General features: G+C 40.1%; 2 protein-coding genes across 3 annotated transcripts in view; both read right to left on the bottom strand.

The window, feature by feature from the left end:
* Positions 1-11771, bottom strand: part of LOC139728819 (uncharacterized) — a 35192-nt gene extending 23421 nt beyond the window's left edge. The window contains exons 1-2 of one of the 2 annotated variants that reach the window (XM_071639754.1): positions 11698-11771; positions 180-254 (exon numbers count right to left, since the gene is read on the bottom strand). In XM_071639754.1, the coding sequence (XP_071495855.1) occupies positions 180-254; positions 11698-11759 (137 nt within the window). In that variant the 5' untranslated portion in view covers positions 11760-11771. Of the gene's footprint in view, positions 1-179; positions 255-2399; positions 2639-11697 lie in introns of those variants that run through there. The other variant, XM_071639755.1, reaches the window with a different exon arrangement.
* A 6350-nt stretch (positions 11772-18121) lies between these two features.
* Positions 18122-23371, bottom strand: part of LOC139728837 (cell division cycle and apoptosis regulator protein 1-like) — a 28946-nt gene continuing 23696 nt past the window's right edge. The window contains exons 16-21 of the mRNA XM_071639773.1: positions 22558-22695; positions 21694-21796; positions 20858-21048; positions 19921-20059; positions 19225-19416; positions 18122-18536 (exon numbers count right to left, since the gene is read on the bottom strand). Of these exons, the coding sequence (XP_071495874.1) occupies positions 18190-18536; positions 19225-19416; positions 19921-20059; positions 20858-21048; positions 21694-21796; positions 22558-22695 (1110 nt within the window). The 3' untranslated portion in view covers positions 18122-18189. The remainder of the gene's footprint in view (positions 18537-19224; positions 19417-19920; positions 20060-20857; positions 21049-21693; positions 21797-22557; positions 22696-23371) is intronic.

Here is a 23371-nt window from a genome sequence, read left to right as displayed (position 1 = left end):
TATGATACTATGAACCATTCTCAACTGCTATATCTTCTTTAATGAGCATGACATAAAAACAATACTATTAAACCATATTTATCTGCAATATCATCAAGCTATGTAATGTGAGCATAGCATAAAACTGATACATGCACTTGAAGATCGTGAGCACTGCAACTTTAACGTCCCTGACTTACTTTTTGAGAAATTCCTCGTTAGCATTTGCTGAAATATCCAGAAGAGGATTGCCAATGCCAAAAAGTGCTCCTTCACTGTAAGAGAGAAAAAAACCAAGAAGGAATGACACAGTTTTAAAAAACTCTTTGAATCGCATCGGACTCTTCAAGGACTTCTTGCATCAAAGACCAAATATCAAACACGATAATCAAACACAACGTGGGTCTCGCTGGAAATCAAACACAAAAGTCAAACAGAATTCTTCCTACGCAAAGGATTCTGATTAGTTGAAAGTGAAGCTAGGTTGGATCACTACGCTTAAATTCAAAGAAAATTCTCTGAGTATACAGCACTAACATTCAGAAATTCAAGCAGCCCAGAACAGCCATATGTTGTTGCTGTTTTGTTTTATTTTTATTTCCTGTTTTGCCTTCCTGGACAAAAACTACCTAATTTTTACAAAAAGAAGGCAAAAAAAAAGACATCCTGCATTTGGGTACTTGTATAGGATACTGTAAACGTCAATATTTTCGCGCGATTAATTTTTCGCGCTGAGCGGCTCGAAAACATATTCGCGGGTTCTTAAATTCGCGCTCCGCAGCGGGTTAATACACAGTCGCTGTTTTCATCCAGCGATGCCAGCGTATGAAAGCGACGTAGCGAGCGGCGCGAGTGTGAGTACAAGCGCTCAACTACACGATGTACGTAGTACATGTACACTGTACACGTATTTTACTCGATACATGTACTGTAGTACTAGTACTGTAGTCGCGGAGATGTAGCACATCAATCGGCCATGGGCTCGGTGCGTGCGGTGCGTGCGATGATACTGCTAATATGCGTAAACATGTCTGTACTATGTAGCAGTATCATCGACGAAGCGCACGCAATTCAGGCCGTTCAAAATGTGCATAGAAAATTGCGAAGATATATTCGCGCGTTTTTGAATTCGCGCTAGCCGAACGTAGCGCGAAATCCGCGAAAATTAATGTACCGCGAAAATTTCCACGTTTACAGTACATGTACGATCTAACTTACAAACATGCAACAAGCTCTTACCATCTGATGCAAATGATAGACGGTTAACCAAAAGTGCAAGTAAATAACATTTCTTTTTAAAATCAATTCCAGGCTAGACGAAGTCTAAGACGTGTTGCATTACAATGCATGATTATCAGCTTTTTTTTTTTTGGTATCCCTCCTGACAATGCACAATATTCAACCCCTCAGGCTCTTCCGCAGCACATTCTGACCCTTTGATAAAGGGATTGGAGGAAGACAGAGGCAAGCTAGAGCTCGGCATGATCAGGGGGAGCTGTTTGATTATCGGTGCCTGGAGATTGGGGAAATCAATCAATTACCGAGAAGTAGCTCTAATCACATTTGACCTTTGGGTGCACTCCTAGTCTCGCACAAGGGCAAGAGTGCACGGCGCCACGAGCACAGCCAGTGGTCAATCTGTCACCAATGATGTCGATACAGCATGGATCCACAGGTCTCTATCATGCCTGGAGACACTGAACTGAACATACCTGAGCAAGGCTGCAATCTTACAACATACAAAGCCCTCTTGCCTCTGTCATAAACTAGTGGAATAACAGAGATTTTAGATTGCATTAAATTGTGCATTCTCACCAAATTTGCAAGTTGACTGATACTCTTACAAATTACTTCTTATTCTGTCAGTGTGATTCTCAATCACTATTTTAATCAAGCATTTACAAATTGCCTTTCAAGTCATATTTTGTGAGATATTGTATACGGCGTCCACTTTCACTGGCATGCATCATTTCACGTTGCTCTTCATTATCCGTATATTTTAAGACAAAGAAAAAGCTTTATGCTGTTGTAACAGATGAAATATTGTTCAAAACCTGTAGTGATTTATGCAACACCTGCCATTCACACTCCATCTGTCCATCTCTCATCTTGGCATCATATATACCACAAATTTGAATTTTGAATGTTATTCCTTCCCTGAAAATTATCAGTAAAGACTAATAATCACAATATAATTAGAGTAAATTACAGCAAATTGAACTTTGAATCTAGTTCATTTCCTATGAACTAGGCTGTGTGGCACCATGACTATCCAATCACATTATTTGATGTCAGCCTGAGTGTATGAAAAGATAAACAGATAAAACTATGGCACGTATGAAATATGTTTACTTGTCAACTATGATACAGAAAGACAACCATTTTCACTAGTGGAGGGTGTCATGAATAAGTTACTGTACCTTGCAGAGGCCATTGTGTGAGTCCCAAGAAATTAAGTCCAGCAATTGGAAGAAAAATATTTCAGGAGTATACCACTACCAGTTGAGAGCTCAGCTGCACAGCCCTACACACTACCACAACTTTAGCAGCACCCGCCTGCTCAGATTCCACAACAACCTCTCCGTTTGCCGGCGTGTCAGGGAAAGAGGGAATTTGGATCATCGCCGACCTACTATATACCCACCTGCATGCACGCTGCCAGGACTGTTCATGCAGGGCGTCCCTTTACATTCAGTGTATCACGTGTGAGTGTAAGGGTGGGTGTGTGTGTGTATGTGTTGTGTGTCTATGGCATAGTAGGCCCCACTACTACCGGCACCTCATTTCCAGGCACGGGCAGGTGTAGTCTTTTATTCAGTCCAACTCAGTCCAACTCAAATAGAGAAACCTATGGGGCCATTTGCACATTCCAAGGCCTATTCAAAGCAATAAGAACAGAATATTGTATAGGTATCTATTTCACACAGGTCAGTGTGTAAACAAAATGCAAGCCTGGCAACAAAGGAATATTGTGAATAGGTAGGGGACGGGGAATTGTGGTTGATAAGACATACATTTAGTGCTTGCAGATAAGTTTTTGTCAGTATTACAGTAATCTCTGCACAATGGGTACCACCCCTTTATTGGGTAAAATCGTTCCAATGCATGTTTTAATTGATAATTGGGTAGGCATTTCTGTTAAATAGGACAAAAAAAAATTAACACAAACCAGGGCCCTGTTCATAAAACTTGTTATCAGAGACTTAAGTTGTCATAGTTGTTATAAGCTACTAAAATCCTTGCATCTGATTGGCTAAGAGCAAATTTGTCATAGAAATGTGGCAGTTGTCACTGATAACAAGTTTTATGAAATGGGACCCAGGTCTATCTTAGTACATCGTTTCCCCATAGAAAATCTTTACAATGGGTATGAACAGAATTTTGAAGAAACCGAGGTACTGAGAGGCTACAATCACCTAGGTTTAAGTTTATTTTTGATGTGCGGTGTATGATCAATTCGCAATATCATTACAAAGTACTGTAAAAATGGATATTTCGCGCAACTAATTTTTCGCGCTTGGCCGGGTGAGAAGAGTTTCTTGTGTTTTTAATTCCGCGGAATCAAGATATCAACCACTGCAACATATGGCATGTAAAAATATTAGCGTGCCTTTATTTTAGCGCTTGTTTCTGGTTGCGCGAAATGCCCGAAAATTTCAACATCGCGAAAATTTCCACTTTTACAGTACACACTCATTTATGCATGCCAAGTACACAACCTTGCCCCAATACTACACTCACTACCCTAACTAGACACACAGTGACACACTATTTCTAAGCTATTTCCACTGAGACTCTGACCCTTTTTCAGGCTGTTAGTGGAAAAACAAACTTCCGGTCATTATCAAAACTATGAGGACAGCAGATTTTATTGCAGTACAAATGTATGTGGCTGCATGCCCAGCATAGAAGTCTAGCTGCATACATGTATATCACATATGTTTAGCAGCATGTGCATTTAGCTTTATGAGTGCCTTGGTTTAGAAGATGTTAGGGCTATGTAGATTGCTAAAAAAAAGATATGATGCAGAGGACTGCTCTTGCATGCGGGAAACTGGATTTCCGCAAAGGCTAATGCTTGATTTCAGTCTTTTACAAGTGCCAAACAGAAGAGCTGTGGCTTTAGTAACATAATGTGCTGTGTTTGTGGCAGATAACTGTGCATAATCACTGTGTGGTACCTGTGACATGAATGAAACATGCTCTCTTGTTAAAGGAATGGCACAGTTTTGGTTGAGATGGGGCTTCAGGTTTTCAACTTTTTTTTTAATGATTTGTTTAGATAATGAGAAACCTCTTATGAAATATGGGAAAGCATATAATTCTATGAGGAACTCAAAGTTTTACGAATAAAAATTCGTTTTGAACTGGCTAAGATATCCACAACAATTGATCCTAATAAACAGATAGGACCTACCATTTATTAGCATTGCTTTGTTTTATTTTATTTTTGGATTATATCTCAGAAATTTCAAAACTGATTTACATCAATTTAACTTTGAATTTTCCTTAGAATTGTATGCTCTTTAACATTTCATATTCAAGTGATTCTTACATAGTATCTCACAAATCCTCACCTCAACCAATGCTATACCATCCCTCGTGTAAGAAGTGCTCTGCAAGACACTACCCAATTATGCAGAGACTACTGTACCATGGATACTACAGTACATGTACAGAGACACTATTTTACTTCTAGATACTGAAATTACTGTACATTCTCACTGATAAAAAACTAAGAAAAATAAAAAAGGAAACCGACTGAAATCTTAAAACTTCTTTTGTTTATGAGTGCATTAGTACAAATAAGTCTACACCCAATCGGAAGAGACTGACAGCAATATGTGACCCGCGACAACGGTTTCAGGCAAAAGTCGCAAGAGCAAATTCCCTCCTAGGTGGGGTACAAAGATTTTGACCATTATTTTTGTCAATTTAGGTTGTTCGCAGAAATCAAATCTTTGATATGTTTTCTACATCTACACTAAATTTCATAGCATAAGACTATGTTTTTCCTATCGAAAATGGAATTTTAAGCACCCTATGTTGGATCGCATTCGTCAGTTTCGAGCTTCTTTCGAACGGCGCGCCAATATCCCCAGTGTTGCAGGGTCTCGCATGCGATTGGCTGGTGCGTCGCATACATTTACATAATTCGGCTTTTGGAGACACCAGTTGCAGCGTTTGGGGAATGCTTTGTCCACGCGTGCACGATTACATGCTCCATTGTTCTTGCTATAGTGGTTTCTATTATACGCTCGCTCTGTAGTGCGTGCTCTTCATTTGGCTTTCTATCCAAACTATTCTACTGCAATGTTCGACAACGGAAGTGAAACAAAAATCATGTAGCATGACATAACCGTGTGAAAAGAAAACTAAATATTCTCAAATTTGTCTGCTTGTACATGTTGTAAAAATTATGACAGCAGAGTGACTTAATGGAAGGTAGATGAGAGGAAAGGAGCGGTCACATGTGACCAATTATATTCAAATACTACACGTCAAGATCGCACCAAACTAATGAGTCGTGTGTTTGTTTGTTTGTTTTAATTTAATTAGCACCACCGAACAAAGCAACATATGCATGTCTTGTAAAAGCAAAACAAACAGGAAGCATGACAATTGCCAGCACTAGCAATTTTCTGCCTTCAAAAGGGTCGCCAATGATAAAGACAAATCAACCACAATGAAAACGCGATTTGTAAATGTGTGGATTCGCCACCGCTCCTGTTACATGCACACGGTCATTGCGTGTGGATGCCATTGCGTAATGCGTGCACCATACACATGTACATGTACACCATACGTGCAATTATCGTATTCGCCATCTTGGAAGACGTACTGGTAAACAAACCCGAGCGAAATGCATTGTTTTTCGGCTCCATACGCTGATCTCCGAGGAAGGTGCCCGGGAAATTTGACTCTCTCAGTGAGCCAATCAGAAGGCGATGTGGTTGCTAGAGGCGGAGCTTAACATCGATTGGCACCATCGTACGGATGGGTGATTCTCCCCTCGCATCACCGTTCGGACACTGTCTTTGAGAAAGAGGTGAATCTTCAAAGCTTGTTTTCTCGCAATTTTGTCAGGCTAACAACTTAAAAAGTGCATTTTGTTTCTCTTTCTATGCCCACTTATGGTGCCGAAGTATACAAGTGTTTTATATCAATGCAAAGCTTAGGAAATGGGCAATGTGATTCAGTGAAAAAATGAATTTTCAAAATTCCCGACTTTTGCCTGAAACCGTTGTCGCCGGTCACATATGCAAGCAAGTGCTTGCTAGGACTGTGAAAATAAAGTTTGTGTAGAACGGTCACAGACTAACAGAACTGCTCCACATGTTTGGTATAATTAGGAACAGCAAAATCTAAACCACACTGCATGCAACTTCACATATTGAACTGTTATGCTGGTCTAATTTTATCATTAAAATCTAATACATTCTGCTTTTCTTCATCTAGGGCAAAATTTTAGAAATCAATATTTGAACTAGAAATGTTGCTACGGCGACTGGTACATGTATGCCTCCGCCATAATGCATAGTTCTCCTGATAGGTCTACAGTACAATGTCTTGACAATGCATTGAGTTATTTTAAAGGTATGGAGAAAAAACGTAATTTCAGTATCAAATGCTAAAATATTAGCATATATAAATCTGGCCTTTGACCCTTGAACTTTGACCTTAAAGTTCTAAAGAGAATCACTGTTAGGTAGAACATGCATAAACATGTAATAAGTTTCATGATGATACCTTGAGTTACTTTCAAGATATGGAGGAAGGTTAAATCAATGATGAACATCATGTGAACAAGTTCATATGGGTAATGACATTTGGGAGCATTTTTACAGCAAATTGCAGATGTTACAATGTACAAATTGTAGCTACTACATTCACTTGTATAATCAAAGGTGAAGTAAAAGGTAAGGCAGATGAGCCCAAGCTTTGTAATATATGGACACCACCTTAGATGGTGTTCTCATCAAGAACCACTCTTGCATTAGCACAACTGCTTATCTATAGGCCAAGTGCAACATTTGGCATACATGTAAATTCAAAGGAAAAGTCCACCTTCATCTATGCGGATTGAGTGAACGCAGCAATATCAGTAGACCACATCAGTGAAAATTTGAGGAAAATCGGACAATCTGTTCAAAAGTTATTAATTATTGCAATTTCTTCTCAGTCACTGCTGGATTAGAAGACTACTACAGCTTGTAATGTCAAATGTGTAAAATGATATAAAGAAAATATAATGAAAATTCAACATATTTTCACTTTTCTTGCATAATAAATGAACACTTGACTTACCTCTTTCAGAAGGCAAGGGGGAATAATATTACCCTTAACATAAGTCAGTGACAAGTTGAGGGAATGTGCTCTTTTCGCAAAAAATACAATTTTGTGAAATTCTCTTTAAATTTTCCTTTAATATCGTTCTACACATGTGACATCACAAGCTGTAGTAGTCTTATCAACCAGCAGTGACTGCACAGATACTTTAAAAATTCATTACTTTTGAACAGATTATCCAATTTTCCCCAAACTTTCACTGATATGTTCTACTAGCATTGCTGCATTAACTCAAGGTGGACTTGTCCTTTAAAATGTAAGAGAGAGAGCTTTCTTCTATGGTACTAGCTACTGTATGCACATGATGATAAAGTAGACACAAAAGTACTGTTGATCCATCAGTCTGGACATTCATTTATAACAAGCAAGAGGATTATCAAAAGCAGGTTTACTGCCTTGGCTGGTTACCATAGGTGTTGTCTCATTCCAAACATTGCTCTCACAAACATAGTTCTTTCACTAATTGTTGCTTTCACCCACATGTTTTGTACTGTACCTGTGAATCTCAATCATCAATGGTTACAAAACCTTCCACATACGCTGAGACAGCCCACATTATGAAAACCAGTAGGAATGACATCAGAATTATTCTAGATTTCAGTACAATTTTGGAAGAAGAGGAAAGACATTTTTGATAAATTTCCTACCACAGCAAATTTCAATTACAATTTTCCTGGCTCACATAAGGAAAGGTTGACACTAATCAATATCTACCGGTAGATGAAATTAAATTCACTATATATTGAATAACAATGAACTTTATTTGACATAACTTTCCTCATCAAAAAAAAAAAGGAAAAGAAAAGAAAATCTTACAAGGGGAACAACGACGAACAATTCACTATTATTGCAGACCAAGGAATTGTGCTATTAAAAGCACACTGCTTGTATTCAGAATTTATCAAATCAGTCTGGCAGTCTCCAGTCTCTAAATAATGCCATTTAAACAATGATTAACAGGAAATGAGTTAGATAACCCGAGGCATCTGAGGTAAACATGGCATAGCCTCCTAAGGCTGTGCTTATTTTTGGTGGGAGGGGGGGGGGGGGGGGAGGTGGGGAGGACTCTAAACGGGGTATTAAAAAAAGTCAAAGTCAACGTTAAAGTTAAAAATAATCTCATGGAATTCAGAGGACTTCTTTCATTTTGCTGAAAAAGCATAAAAACAAAACAAAACAAAAACAATTAGTCAAAAGTCATACCATATGAAACCTGTCATGCACCATCACATCTATAGAAGAAATGGCCTAGATCTACACTGTACACCTACGTACTTAATCTGCAGTGTAGCGAGCTCAAAGTGAAGTAATCTAGATCATGGTATTGATTTAGAAACTTCTAGATGACGAGTTGCAAGACTGCCACATCATGTCAGCAATAAATGTAGATTTATAAAGAACTAGAGAAGCACTCTGAGATTGCAGACCTCCGCAAAGCAGCTCATTTCCACCACTGATCTTGTTCTTCCACAGAGATAAGTGACTTCCCCTTATACAGTGTACTTCTGCATACTGACAATCACCTGGGCGCCATTTAATAAGGAGTTGATTTGATGACAACTCTTTGCTGGAATGACAATTGTCATGGTAACGAGAAGAATACAGCTTCCTCATTGGCTGTTTGCTGTGGGAAGTTGTCATTCCAGCAAGAGTTGTCATCCAAACATCTTTTATGAAATGGGGCCCTGATTTCCCAAAATAGAAGTCTTTCTGCGCAGTGCAGTGAGCCTTGCTGTTCATTGTGTCATTCTCAACCTTTCCTGTGTAAAGTCTCATCCAAATCCGTTCTTAACGTTTCAAGTTATTTTGCACAAAGGCAAACAAACCAACCAACAAACAAACAAACATAACCTCCTCCCTCAAGTGGTGGAGGTAATAAAAACATTCAAAACCTGCAGAAGGGCAATATTATGACACACACAACACAGGATACTGTATTTATATGCCGAATATTTCGCGAGGCTTTTATTTTCACGAATTTCGTGAGTCAGGTGCTATTCGCGAAAATATCGACTCTGATTCCAAAGTGGATGTGACGTACGCGTGTACATATCTCCGTTCAGTAAAGGACTCCACGATTGCGAATTTAACCACTTGCGAAATCGTCGGGAATTCCCGATTCGCAAAAATTTAGACTAGCGAAATATATGGCGTATACAGTATCAAAATGTTCTGATTTGGCTTTCATCTAATATCACACCGACAGCTCATCATCATGGTAGTACATACTACCGGTAGACAGAAAAATCTGTCCAAAAGAGTTTCATAACATTTTTTTAATACTTATTATCTGTTAGTGGTCCTTCTTCAGAAATAGGAGAGGATTCTGTGAAGCCAGACGTAGTCTCCACCGAACATATCCCCGACGACAAGACACAGATGAGTAGTTTCAGCCAAGGTAGTACAGTAACTTTACTGACTGTAAATCTCGTAGATAATTGGCAAATTACAATTTGCCAATAATAATTCAAATTTTACCAATTCGCTGTACAGTACGAGTACATTACAGATTCTGACTTTTTCTCTCAAATTTTTAAAGCACTGTTCCATGAAAGACAGCATAGACGATAAGTATTCTTTTGGAATGAATAATCAATAAAGCAATTAAGTCACAGACCAGCTGTGTGGTCATAAAAAAAATGAGGATCGCTCGGCCTAACGTTACAATTACGACTAAAACTCAGCTGCTTTGTTACTACTAATAAGTAGATCTAGGAATGTAATTAATAGAAATGTATGATACCAAGCAAGGTGTACATAGGGCCAGGGTCCTATCTGACTAGAACTCTGCACTGTTAATGAGTAAAACGCCAGTTAGAAGACTTCATCACGTTCATGAAAACATTGGGGGATATAACGTAAATCCAAGCCAATAACAAAATGCGCAAAATATACAAAAGTAACAAAAGACAAGGAAAGTATGCCTAAATCTATGAACAGGCTTAGAGAGGTCTACAGCATTGATTCAAAGAATATATTCAGTCATAGGCCTACTAGATCTACTACTGCATCATTGAGTCATATTACTACTAACGTTTAATAGTATGGAGGTGTATCCTATTAGTATTACTGAACAATTTTTATTTAATTTCTCCAAACGGGCAACCGTATGCATTAATTCAGCTAAAGATCTCCTACTTAGTCCTAGTAGATAATTGAAATGCTGATGAGTTTAGCTGTAACGGTATTACTCGAAAACTACATTGAAGCCATGCACTAAACCATATTTCAAAGAACCTTGCCTTCCACAAAAGCCGTCTCTTTTTACCGACACAAATAGTAGTGTATTACCGAACGTGTGCCCTCCGTATGGGGGTGGGGTGGGGCCTATGGTGGGGACTATATCACGATTATGCCGTTTTTTGGTGCAGTTTAGCAATTTTCTGCACTGGCTTCCCAAACACTAACAGCATCATGGCGTGTAACTTGTGCAATGAATGCATACACGAGTCATTTTATGGGCTTCCATTGACAATGTACGCGTTCGGTACAACCATCTAACGTTAAATGTTAATTTGTTACATATAACTTCATTTCCTGTAAATTTAACCGTGAAAGTTCACAATTAACATCACACTAATCAAGTATTGCTATGACGTTACCATATTTTATAAACATTGTTGGCATAGGCTATCGTAACTGCGACCAGCCCCAACATGATAGCGGCGCGGTCTCCGGGGCTAAGGGTATCTAACGTTAACATTAATCTTTTTAACATAGCTTAGGTAGACCAAAATCAAAGATAATCAAAGGGAAGGTACAGCATTGGTGGAGATGAGAATTGGGCTTTTAACTTTTTGCGAGATACCAAGAAAACACTTATGATATAGTACAGAGCACACCACTTTAAGAGGAATTCAAAGTTTATTTGATGAAAATCGGGTTTGGAAAGCCTGAAACATCCAAAAACAAAGTATAACAAAGCGATCGTATTAAATAAAGTGTGGTGGGTCCCACACTTTATTAGAATCGCTCTTTTTGGATATCTCAGCCATTTCAAAACCAATTTTCATCAAATAAACGTTGAATTCCACATAGAATAATATGCTCTTTCATATTTCACAAGAGGTTTCTCATTATTTCACAGAAAAATGTTAGAAACCTGAAATTAGGTCTCAACCAAAACTGTACGATCCCTTTAAAGTTTAACTTTAGGAAGATAGAGTCTAACCATTCACTGCTGGTAAATTTAGTTAATAAGAATATTAAGATTAATGTTACTGCTTGGAAAATGTACCTTACTACCTAACTTGTTAGACTAGAGTCTAGAGTTCTAACGAGATCTAACAAAGTGTTAACTGTTACATCGGATCCGACATAACGTGTTAGAAACTGGGTTATTTTTTGTTTTTGTTTTAGCTTTTTTACCTGACTTCGAGACGGGTTTTCTTGGTTTCAGGTTCGCCGTTATCTGTATCTGCCATGGTCATAAAATTACTTGATGCTCGATGATTTTAAGATCAACACCAGGCCTCGATATCTGTGATAATCAATCCTAAACAAATAGGGACAAGGTACAGAGGAGAGTGATTCAGCACGAGAAGCCTTGTTTGTGTATGGGATTCTTAAGCTGGCCTGGTTCACTTCGCGGAAGCTAAACTCTCTCTCGAGTCGTGGATCGAACAGCAGTCACAACCTCTCTGACGACGAGATTCGTTGCACGTTGGTCAGTATGTGGCTACATCAGGCCCTAGCTAGACGCTATCAAGTCACCTGTGAGACTGTCAAATTAGCTAATTAGTGGTAAAAGCCTGTATAACTGCATTCATCCGAGGGGTATGATGCAGCACGTGGTCGTGAGTCCTACACCTAGGTTCACAAGCGACTAGGCGGTGAGACAGCGGTCGGCGGCGCTAGAGATAGCGTAGCGGTGGATGGAGGCGACGGCTGGCGGCGTTGAATCTCCCCGATGCAAGTATTCACAGCATGCGATCGCGATTATGCATCCATGAGCTAGTTGTCAATCGCGCACCGACGAGCGCACACCAGTGGCGCACACGCACATTGTAATGACCGCTATTGCAATATTGCGCTTCGATACTGGGTACGCGCGCGCGCCAGGGGATCCCTGGGAGAACTGACCGAACGGGGGATCTGGAGGCAGGGAGAAAAGTGCATAGAATACTTATAGCAGGGGCGGCGCAGCCGTGGGGGCCGTGGGGGCCGTGGGGGCCGTGGGGGCCTGTTTGACACTTTTTGTGCACCATACAAAGGAATACATAAGGTGTCATCACTTTGGGCCCCCACACTTTTTTCAACCCTGAAGTATGTAAGAGCCAAAGAGATTTTTCTCCTCCCCACTGCGGAAAATCTCTTTGGTAAGAGCATGGACCTAACACAGGTCCATGGTAAGAGGCACTACAATGGGAGGGGAAACCCGGAAGTGGACGGGGAGAGATGAGCTGAGGACCTTTTTTTTGTTTTGTTTTTTTTTTGCTTGTTAGCTGAAGAAACCCGGAAGTGGACGGGGAGAGATGAGCTGAGGACCTTTTTTTTTTTTTTGCTTGTCAGCTGAAGAAACCCGGAAGTGGACGGGGACGGGGAGAGATGAGCTGAGGACCTTTTTTTGTTTTGTTTTGTTTTGTTTTGCTTGTTAGCTCATGAAACCCGAAAGTGGGCCCCCACACTTTTGAAAACAGTGCGCCGGCTCTGTATAGTACATACATGTATTCTATTTTGGATAAAGAATTTATCCCCTTGTGATTGGTTGAAAAAGCTTCACGTGATCACAGGTATTTTCAACTATTTCAGAATGTTGGAATGTTGGCCTGTTTGACACTCAATTTGCAAAATGATGTCACTTTTATAACAACAGTTTGCCTTCCCTCTTCCCTCATTTCTCTGGCTTTCGAAAGAGAACTAATGCACGCACTTCACCTTTTTCTTTTCAATCAGAGAGGAACTTTCATTTCCACAGTTCAAGTCTATTCATTGTCCCGGTGGTTGCCCACGACTAGGCAGTCTAAATGAATAAAAGGACTTCTCGTACGCATGTTGTTCATACGGCCAATCACTTCCAACTACATCATCGCATTAATGCCGGACTTCAGGGTCCTCCTTCAACCATCTCTTACTTTCTCACGGACCTTATCCACACTTATGGTGTGTATGAGTGTATGATAGTGCTATTGGTTTGCATTTCTACGGTTCAAGTCTATTCATTTCCTGGTGGTTGCCCAGGACAATGCAGTCTGACTTCTCATACACACGTCGTTCACACAACCAATCTCTTCAAACCACATCATCTTAGGGTCCTCTCTCACAACCATCTCTCACTTTCACACTGCAAACCAATCAATGTTCCAGATAATAATTTGAAAGTGACTTTACAATACATCAGATGATATTTCTTTTTGCCTCCATTTCACAAGGAAATTTCACATTTATTGTTTCTTTTTAATAGGGGGAGGGGTTGTTTTGCTTTGTTTTTTTCTTAAGGGACAAAAGGCCTTCCTCACAAATTGTCTTGATCAAGCAATGGCAACTAGAATCTCATCATCACATACACAAACTTTTTTTTTAGTGTAATGAAATCAATTTTGCCCAGAAAGCTTGTTCTACATGCATGCATTCCACACGACCACATTTGTTTCTCCAATGTTGATAAGCCCAGATAAACATTACTAGTAACCCGCTGAAGATGAGTCTCGAGAATACTCGGACTGGTGTCTATGGGAAATGCGTGTTACAGCAAAACCAGTCCGTCCTCAACAGGTTAATAATATGCTAGCCGAGATGCTTCATCTCTGTCCAATATCCTTGCAACGGAGCATACACACCATAATCTGACCCCCCCCCCCCCCAATCGAAAAAAAGAGAGAAAATAAAGATAAAAATATGTAAGGTCTCCTCTAACCACCCATCACTCACCATAAATAACACTTGATACATGTTCAATGCCCAGGTACTAAGGCGTGTGTAATGCTGTGCTCAAATTCATATTCTTTCTCCTCATTTTCCATTACTAGTACTATGCCACTACCAATTACACTGATTGACAACCACCCATTAGCATGTGCATTGTTTCAAAGTACAGTATGATGTTTGAACATTTAAAAAAAAAAATGCCCAAGTTCAATAAACAAGGATAAGAACACTGTAAAACAAGAAATTTTCGCATGCATTTTAATTTTGCAAATTTCATGAGAGCCAAAACTTCCCAAATTAAAATGCACACAGAATTTCTTGTCCATACTACATGCATCGAATGCCAGTGGCAATTTGCTAAAATTTTCATGCTAAGAAAATTTCTTGCTTTACACTGAAGCCCAACAGGTGGTGCCGATGGGAGTGTTGAATTCCAATATCCCAATGTAGTGAAAAAGAAATGTAAGGTATAGTCTGATTATGGACTTTATGACAAATTTCAATACAATTTCTAGTTGACTAGCTAACAACATTCATCACATGCAATCATACACTTGCATAACAGAAAATGGTAACGATGAAAAGCACAAAGGTAGGGTCAGAATAATGGTGACATAATCACGATTGGTGTTGGTTCTTCAATACTTCCATGAGAAGTGAATTTAATCTGAACTCGCAAATCATTCTCAAGTGCTTTGGCTGGACTGTTCATCACCTTAACAAACTTCCCCCTTGATTGTATCATATGTCTTGGAAAAAAAAAGAAATTGTTGACTTATGTACAATATTTACACACATGTCAATGTATTCCAACATTCTGACTCACTTTAAAAAGCTCTGATGCAATCTCAGCTGTAGGTCTCATGTTATTTCCATATCGTCCGTTCATTATAAGCCAAGTTTCAAATTGGGGATGGGGGGGGGGGGGGGGGGGGGGGTGAGGCTTGCAGGGAGAAAGAATGTACATATGTTACAGGCATGTAAAACCTGAGAAAGAATGACTGCCCCTGGAGTGGTCAAAATCACACAACATGGATATCGAACATACCTAATTTTCGTTTGTGTTTTCTCAGGGATGTTTTGACAAACTCTGCTCAGACAATTCAAACATATCACAAAACCTGCTCATTACAAAGTTCCAACGAGACTTCAAGACAAGATCAAAATGCGCTGGGGATCATAGGTACATAATTCACACATTTTCACAGATGGGTGCTAGTAGAAGAAATCTGCTCAAGATTCAAATTGTAATACAAATAAATTTCCTGTATAACCATTTCCTGCGTTGGTCGGGCGAGAAGAGATGGAAAAACACAGGGAAATAGCCTGCTAACATCCTGTGAGAGGGAATATTATCTGTTCCAAGAGCGAGTAACTCTCGTAAGGATTCTGCAGAATAGTTGGAAGGTTACATCTGACCTTACAACACAATGCAGTTCTCGCAAAATGAAACAATCTTTCCTTTTGAACACAAATGCACAGGTCAGTACAAAATACAGCAATTAACACTCAATACCTTTCCAATCACCTTAATTTGTGCATATGGAGAAACCCAACACCAAAACTTATATATGAAAAAAAAAAAAAAAAAAAACAATCAGTGTATCGCAGACAAGAGTACACAACAGTGAGCTGTCAAGTTTCCTATCATGGACAATGACCTTCCACTGTAATCATGGTTTCAAAAAAGGATAAAAAGCAGGTTTACATTTAGAAGCAAACACTAGACATCAAATATTTTCAAAAGTCCTTTGGTGGTTTGTACGCAGCAGACTGTAGTAAACACATTGCATTACATAAAGTGAATTGTCAACAAATAAACCACATTTCGTAGTGATGGCAAAGGCCATCTTTAAATAAAAGAACCCAAATTACACCGTCTTTGTAATCTTCAACAAAGGCTAGAAAAAGCTTCCTTATGCAGAGCTCAAAACAGGAGTTTTCCGACAAACCAATAGAACACTACTGACGTCGAGGTTTTTCACGGAAGTGCGCACTTACCACATCCACTTTATTTACATGCCATTTTACATTGCATGATTGGTATGAAATAACCCTCTGTCGTTCTCGTATATTGACGTGCAAGATTGCTATCCACTAGGTTATCACACTTCCAAAACTTCTTTGCATCACCAAATTTATCATTATTTACAGTCAGTGTCTTGTCTCAAAGAAGGAGACAATCCTCTCCCATAGTCTAATCAGATAACTTGAGTAATCTTATTATGTTTTGCCACAGAAGGCCTGGGTCTTTATGGCAAGATCTCATTACATTTGTTGGTGTGGGTTTTTTTTCTTTGTTAATATTGAGAAAATGAAAGTCTTCTGCATTTAGTATTTTTCCTTAGGAAAGAAGAAAACATGTGTACTGCTTGAATATTCAACAGAAATATTCTAAAGTGAACTGTAGTTATGTGACAAGCTTGTGTTGCACCGAGCGAGATTCCATCTCGCCCCAACATGATTAGATGGGCCAGCTGATGAATGCTTTTCATCGATTAAAACATGTTACAAGGTGAATGAAGTGTCTGTTTCCAAAATAAGCTGCTATGACAGGACCTTCTCAGTGTAAGAGATAGTACAGTAAAAATCCAATGAGTCAAATCCACAGGAGCTCAAGTAGATCCATGAGTGAAAAATTCTACCTCTACATTATTCATAATTTGAGTCAGAGGTCTTCCTCAAGGGGGAAAAAAAGAAAGAGATATTGCATACTGAATTTACTATAATAGGAATTTGAAATACTCAGAATTGCCAATTGCAACAAGCTGTAAAGTCAAAAAAGCTTGGAAATTGTTACCATTTTTATTTTTCAGTTGTAAAGTCACTCTTGCAGTAGAGCTGTATTTACAGTAGGTCCTGAGACAATAACAGATCACAAAATTATGCAAGTCCTCAACTCACAAAGGAATATAAGGCAAAGTTATTCATGCTCCAAAAAGTGGCCATTAGGTGGGCATGTACGTACTTCAAGTGGTATATACGTTGATAGAGGGCCATTGTGACATGCACTCACCATCAACTCGCTTACACATCTTGATGCGAAAGAGGAGAAAGAAAGATACAGGAAAGACAGAACATGTCACTTCTAGTCTGCTGTATTTACATGCACAACAGCGACTGCACTGAGTTGGAAGAAACTACTTCAGAGCACAAGCAGACTGCAACAGCTTACATAGAATAAAAGCTACCTCTGTACAAAGCCCATTGTATGAATAATACACATCGTTTGACTCTTAACAAAACATATCAGCTATGGCACGGAAGCCAAATAAAAAATGCAACTTTCCCGAAACTATAAGAGTGTAAAACTATTGATTTCTTTGGCGGCAAATAGCCTTTCACATCACTTGCATTGTTTGAGTTATGGTCTGTCAAACTAAAAAAAAAAATATCTGGAACCTAATTTGTACATTCACAAGATCTGAAGCAGAGCATTTAAGAACTTTGAAAAAAAAAATCAATAATATACAGAGAATACGCTCAATGTCTCAAGTCACTGTACAGTTGCAAGATGCCACAGCCTATAGTCAATTACAGTGCACTCCTGTTATAACTAACGCAGTTATCACAAAATTCTGGTTACAACGGTGTAAAAATTCAGGCCGCAACATTATCCACTTTATGGATTTTTATTGTTTATTTGTTTGGTTATAACGAAATTTCAATATAATGAAAGAAAACTGCCAGTCCGAGGGAGTCCACTGTAGGACGATTTTCACTCTTCACTTGACAGACCTTCTAACATCTTCTGATATAGCTTTTTGTCCAAAACAGCATGACACACAAGAGAGAGACGTGTGGTAAGGATAAACATTTAATAAAACTTGACATGTGCATCCTCAGAAAAAGGACAAACAGCTCAACCACCAATAGATTGCTTATCAATATTTTTAAGCGCAATGCTGTTTTTAAGCACATAAACCACACAAACACACATATGAAAAAACAAAAACAAAAAAATCCCCCCAAATAAGCTGTAACCATCTACTTCTATGACTTGGGTTCCACTTTGACTTTCTCGACCTTGGGCTCGACCTTGGGCTCGACCTTGGTCTTCTCCTCTTTCACCTTCACCTTCTCTTCCGAGGACGCCGTGGGTGTCGGTGTCGACGGCTTGAGCGGGAGCATGGCCTCCTCGAGGACCTCGTTGAACTTGAGCATGATCTCGTCCAAGTTCTTCTGGGCCGTGCCGACAACGTCGATCAGGCGCTTGTTGCGGGACGTCGAACTGACGAGGGCGCGCTCCGACGTCGAGAGGCGCTTCTGCACATCCTGGAGCTCGCCGCTGACGTTGGTGACCGTGGCCTCAGTCGTCGAGGCCTTGCTCTTGAGTTCCTCTGTTGTGTGGGAAAATGAGCATACAAGCCATCACAGTCAGCTCATGTCTACATTAGTTTGCCTAATTCGAAGACTTGCATTAGTTTGCCTAATTCTAAGACCTGCATTAGTTTGCCTAATTCTACGATCTGCATTAGTTTGCCTTATTCTAAGACCAATAATCCATTCCTTATTGTATTTCATTTAACAGAGCCATAGCTTGTACACGCACATGTGACATTTTCTTCTGTTTCCCCTCCTTGCTTTCTTTCTTCCTCTCATTTGACACTACGAGGTATTGTAAAAGAAAGAAATTACACATCATGAACTCTGTGACTCTCGAGATCCCCCCCCCCCCATCTTTATTAGGGTTATGACGTGTAACATTTTTGTCTGCCAAAGTCCACTGAGATACATTCAAGATCGCTGTACAACCATGCTTCCGAACCAGTGAGCCTCAAAACTCTTGCAGGTGGGGTGGGATGTCTCCCAAAAATAGAATAGAAAAGGTTAGTATTCGATCTAAGTGGGCCTTAATAAATAAGATTGTACAGGCCAAAGTGGGCCTCGGGTTAATCAACGTTGAGAAGCACGGCTGTACAACACCACCAGGAATCTACCATCTACAGACACAACAAAACACTCAACGTTTCAAAGGGGTTAACGAACAAATCATCTGTACCCCTCGAGAAGCACAGACCCACTCACCTATCTCCTTCTCGAGGAGGTCAATCTTCTTCTGGGCAGCCGAGCGCTCCTGGTCGGCCCGCTGCACCTGGTTGAGCAGGTTGCCGATGTCGATCACAGTGCCGCCGTACTTGACCATGTTGGCGCCGTCGGTGACCGCGACCTTTGACACCTTCTTGGTCATGGCCGTCTTCTCCTGAATGATCTGGTTGCCTGTTGGTAGGGAAGCAGCAATTGATGAGGTAATTTGAGGTTACAAAAACATTGTGTTAAGTGTCTGACTAGTCGTGTCACTGTATGATGTAATTCTCCCTTGCACTACATGGAATAAAAATATATTATATTCCTATTCTAGTTGAAATTATAATCCTGTGTGATAAGAGCCAGTCAACTCCACTCTTCAGAAGGTTATCTTTCCTCTTCAATAAAAAGAGACATGTTCCTAGAATATGCCATCCACACACGTGGTCATCCTTGTACACATTTCCTCTTGTTGCTCTGTAAACAAGTTAGATCACACCAACCCTGAATCCACCTATCCCACTAATATAGATAGAACCACTGTTACACTGTATGTGTCGTTCTACTCAACATAGATGCATTTTCGAACCAACAAGCACTTTTACACCCTACAATTCCCCCCCCCCCCAAATTCCCACAGGTCAGTGACCACTTGGGCATGGGCATGCTTGTTGCCCATCTGATCCCCGGGCGTACCTTTACTCAGATCTTCATCGGATGGCATCCCGTTGACGTCCGCCTTGGAGAGCTCCTCCTTCTCTTTCTTCAGTCCGTCCGTCAACTTTCGGTAGTTCCAGCAGTCCCTCGCCACCACCTTTTGCAGCAACTTGCGTACCTGTCAGTGGCAACAGACAAGACCAGAAGGGCATATGAGCAATCAAGCCAATGATCAATATCTTGCGCCTGCTCACAATTCTCTGAATGGACAAACAACCCACCATGTTTTGCATGGTGAATATTTCCTACAAAGATTGGTGGGCCGGGCAACTCTAATAATCTCTGTCTTTTTATGTACACACATCACCGCTTTTAGCTGTAACTTTGTATAACATCAGCAAAAACAAAAGCGTTTTTGATATAAAAGAGGTTCTGTAGGAGAATAGGAGCATAAAACAAGACATTCAATGTAATGTTCATAAGAAGAATGGGATATTATGAGGTGAGAAACAGTCTGAAGCAACATTTGTGACACAGATGACAGCAAATTTTAGGTAGAAACAAACCGTAACTCACACGGTACCTACTCAATTCCATTGACACCGCATTTCCAGGAACTTGGAAAGAGGTCACATTTTACAGTAACAATAGAAGAGTAACTGATTAGTGACACAGAATATTGTGGTATAGGCCAACAATCTCTCACTTACTCGGACGAAAGTCGTACAGGTACAAAGTCACATTCATTAAGAAATAGTGAGTGAAATTAGTGACACATGCTGAAGACAAACAAAAATACAATTTATTAAGATTGAAGGAACAAATAAGGCTACAAAATCATAGGACAGTACCAGTGAAGGCAGTGACATGAAATAAAGACAATGATTGAAGAAGGAAAGCATAGAGTTGTTTGCACACAGAAACTTGGGATAGAGGCCACAGGATGAAAAATACGGTAAAGCTTGGTATGACCTACCTGGGCCCGGGAGAGATGAAGCCCAATGGTGTAGACAATCTCCTCCAGGTCCCTCTCTAGGATGTAGCCGCAGTGGTTCTGATCGAAGTAGATGCAGGAGAGCAGGAGCTGCGGGTCCAGCGTCTCCATCTTGCTCCGGCGCGTCTTGTGTTTGTCGTCATCGCCCTTCCGGTCCCCTCTCTTCCTGTCGTCTGTGTTGATAGAATGGATTGGGAATTGGGAAAGGGTGGGGGTGGGGGGGGGGGGGGGGGGATGGGGGAAGGGGTAGCATGATAAAAGTCAAATAAGAGTTACTGAGTAGGAATGTCAAACTGACTGGCAGGGCCCACATGAATGGTGATGTTGACTTCAGCATGATACAGTATCTCTACACGTGATATGATTTGGGTGAACATTTGGTGTCATTATTTCGAGAAATAAATAATGGCAATGAAATAATGGCAAGTATGTGATATTTCTGCAGTTTTCAAGATCCTGCTTTTTAACACATATACTTCGAGGAGGCTTTTTCCCCTCCCTCTTTCTTTTTCCTCAATAAAATGAACATATACCATGAGTGGACAAATCTACTAATGACATTCAATTGACTAAAATGTGCAAATATACTAAAGCTGAGCAAATAACAGGCGAGCATGACAGGGTATGCATCTTGAAAGTGTCATAGTTTTTCTTTATCTCAGTAAAAAAATACATCAGCCCCCCTGGCAGGCTCAAAAACAGGTGGCAAAGCTAGCAGACCTTGTATCGCCATCATATTTCCAATGAAAAACTGAAATGTATGGTGTTCTCCAAAAAGTAACATCATCGAAGCAAATGTGTAGTCCAGCAAAACTCACCGTCATCGTCTTCGTCACCGTTGCTCTTCCCTTCATTCTCGTCCCCATCTCCGTCTTTGTCATCGTCCCGATCATCGTCTCGCTTGTCGTTTCGGTCATCATCCTTCCGGGGCGAAGCGACACGACAATAATACATCACGTCAGTAACATCACAGTACTCATCAATCTTGCACATCAGTATGTATTAAGGATGTCTAAAGTGAAGCTCACTGTATGATTCCATACACCAATGTTTAGCAGGGTGACACTTAGTAGGCAAATCAAGATAATCACTATACAGTCAATCACCATTTCTTCATTCTGCCACTGGCATTGGCAATGGCCAATAAAATATGAAATGATATCTGTGACTACTGCACACACATTGCTTCAACCTTCGTTGAAAAAGAAAAATTCATTCACTTTCCACAGCTACACAGAGGTGCTACATTGGGCAGCATATACACTGATTACAGACTGTAATGATGTTCAACTGGATGAAAAAAACAACAGCAATCAATCACAAAACAGTTTTGGAAATGGTGCCACCAGTACAAACATATGATGTCCATGACTAAAATTACCATGCTAATAAACTTTTTTTCTTTCACAGAACAGTTTATGCAACACAACTTTTTAGGAAAAGAACAAAGTACGGTAAATATGATCACTTACAGATCTTTATGAAGCATTCAACAATCATGTCAAATAGCATAGGTTGTTTTTTCGTCGTATACATACAAAATATTGGAGATATTTGCAGCATGGAGGACAATGCATCTCATATTGTTTCTACCTGGAAACATCGTTTAAGAGAGTGTCTTTGATAAATGGTGCCCACTTTTGCTGTCTAAACCATCTCGCGAACGCTTTTTTTTAACCAACCCTGTCTCGGTCGTCGTCTCTGTCTCCGTCCCGGTCGTCGGTCTTGCGCCTCTTCGACTTCGACTCCTCTCGGTCCTCCTTCTTGTCTTCTTTCTTGTCATCCTTGCGGTCCTTCTCGTCCTTCTTGTCTTTGTCTTTCTGCAGATTGCATGTGTGCATGTGCACATGTGTATGTGTGTATGTGTGTATGTGTGTGTGTGTGTGTGTGTGCCATCGTGCATTGTGTGGCAGGGAACGTACAGGTGAAGGTCATTTCTACATGTTCACTTGCACAAGGGACAAGCATTCATTAACATATTCCTGGTTTTGTTTTTGTTTTTCTGCACAGAAGAGGACATCACCAGCTCCATCAAAATAACAATTCCTGCCGTGACTGGTGCTCTTGCTCACAATGACACTTCTCTACACATATCATTCATGACTTTGCAATAATACATCACAGTCTGACTGTTGTACGGCACAGAGGCAAGAGACAATTGTGAGCAGATGAACCTGGTAATGGGAGTTTTTTCTTGGAATATCACTGTCAGCTGATAGTGTCAAAGGATAAAAGGACCCATTGCACACAAAGGATATTGGGCAAGAGTACTTGCCTTGACTGCCATGGACAGAAGCAGTCCAATATGAAAATTGCTATGGCATTTAGTTTCTTCATATACAACAGAGTTATGATGGACTGTGAGTTTTTGTGCTTGTTTTGCTTTGTTAGATTTGACCTAACAACAAAGACCGGAGATCGGGATCAATACAGTAAACAGAAAGGACAGGAAAATGTTGAGAAATACATGGAACATAGATCAAGAGCAATAACGAA

This window comes from Diadema antillarum, unplaced genomic scaffold, assembly GCF_040938485.1.
Source record: "Diadema antillarum isolate AM-2024a unplaced genomic scaffold, OU_Dant_1.0 seq00000203_RagTag, whole genome shotgun sequence".
NCBI classification, from domain to species: Eukaryota; Metazoa; Echinodermata; class Echinoidea; order Diadematoida; family Diadematidae; genus Diadema; species Diadema antillarum.
Note: the sequence above shows the minus strand (reverse complement) of the source record. Positions and strands in the feature narration are given on the sequence as shown.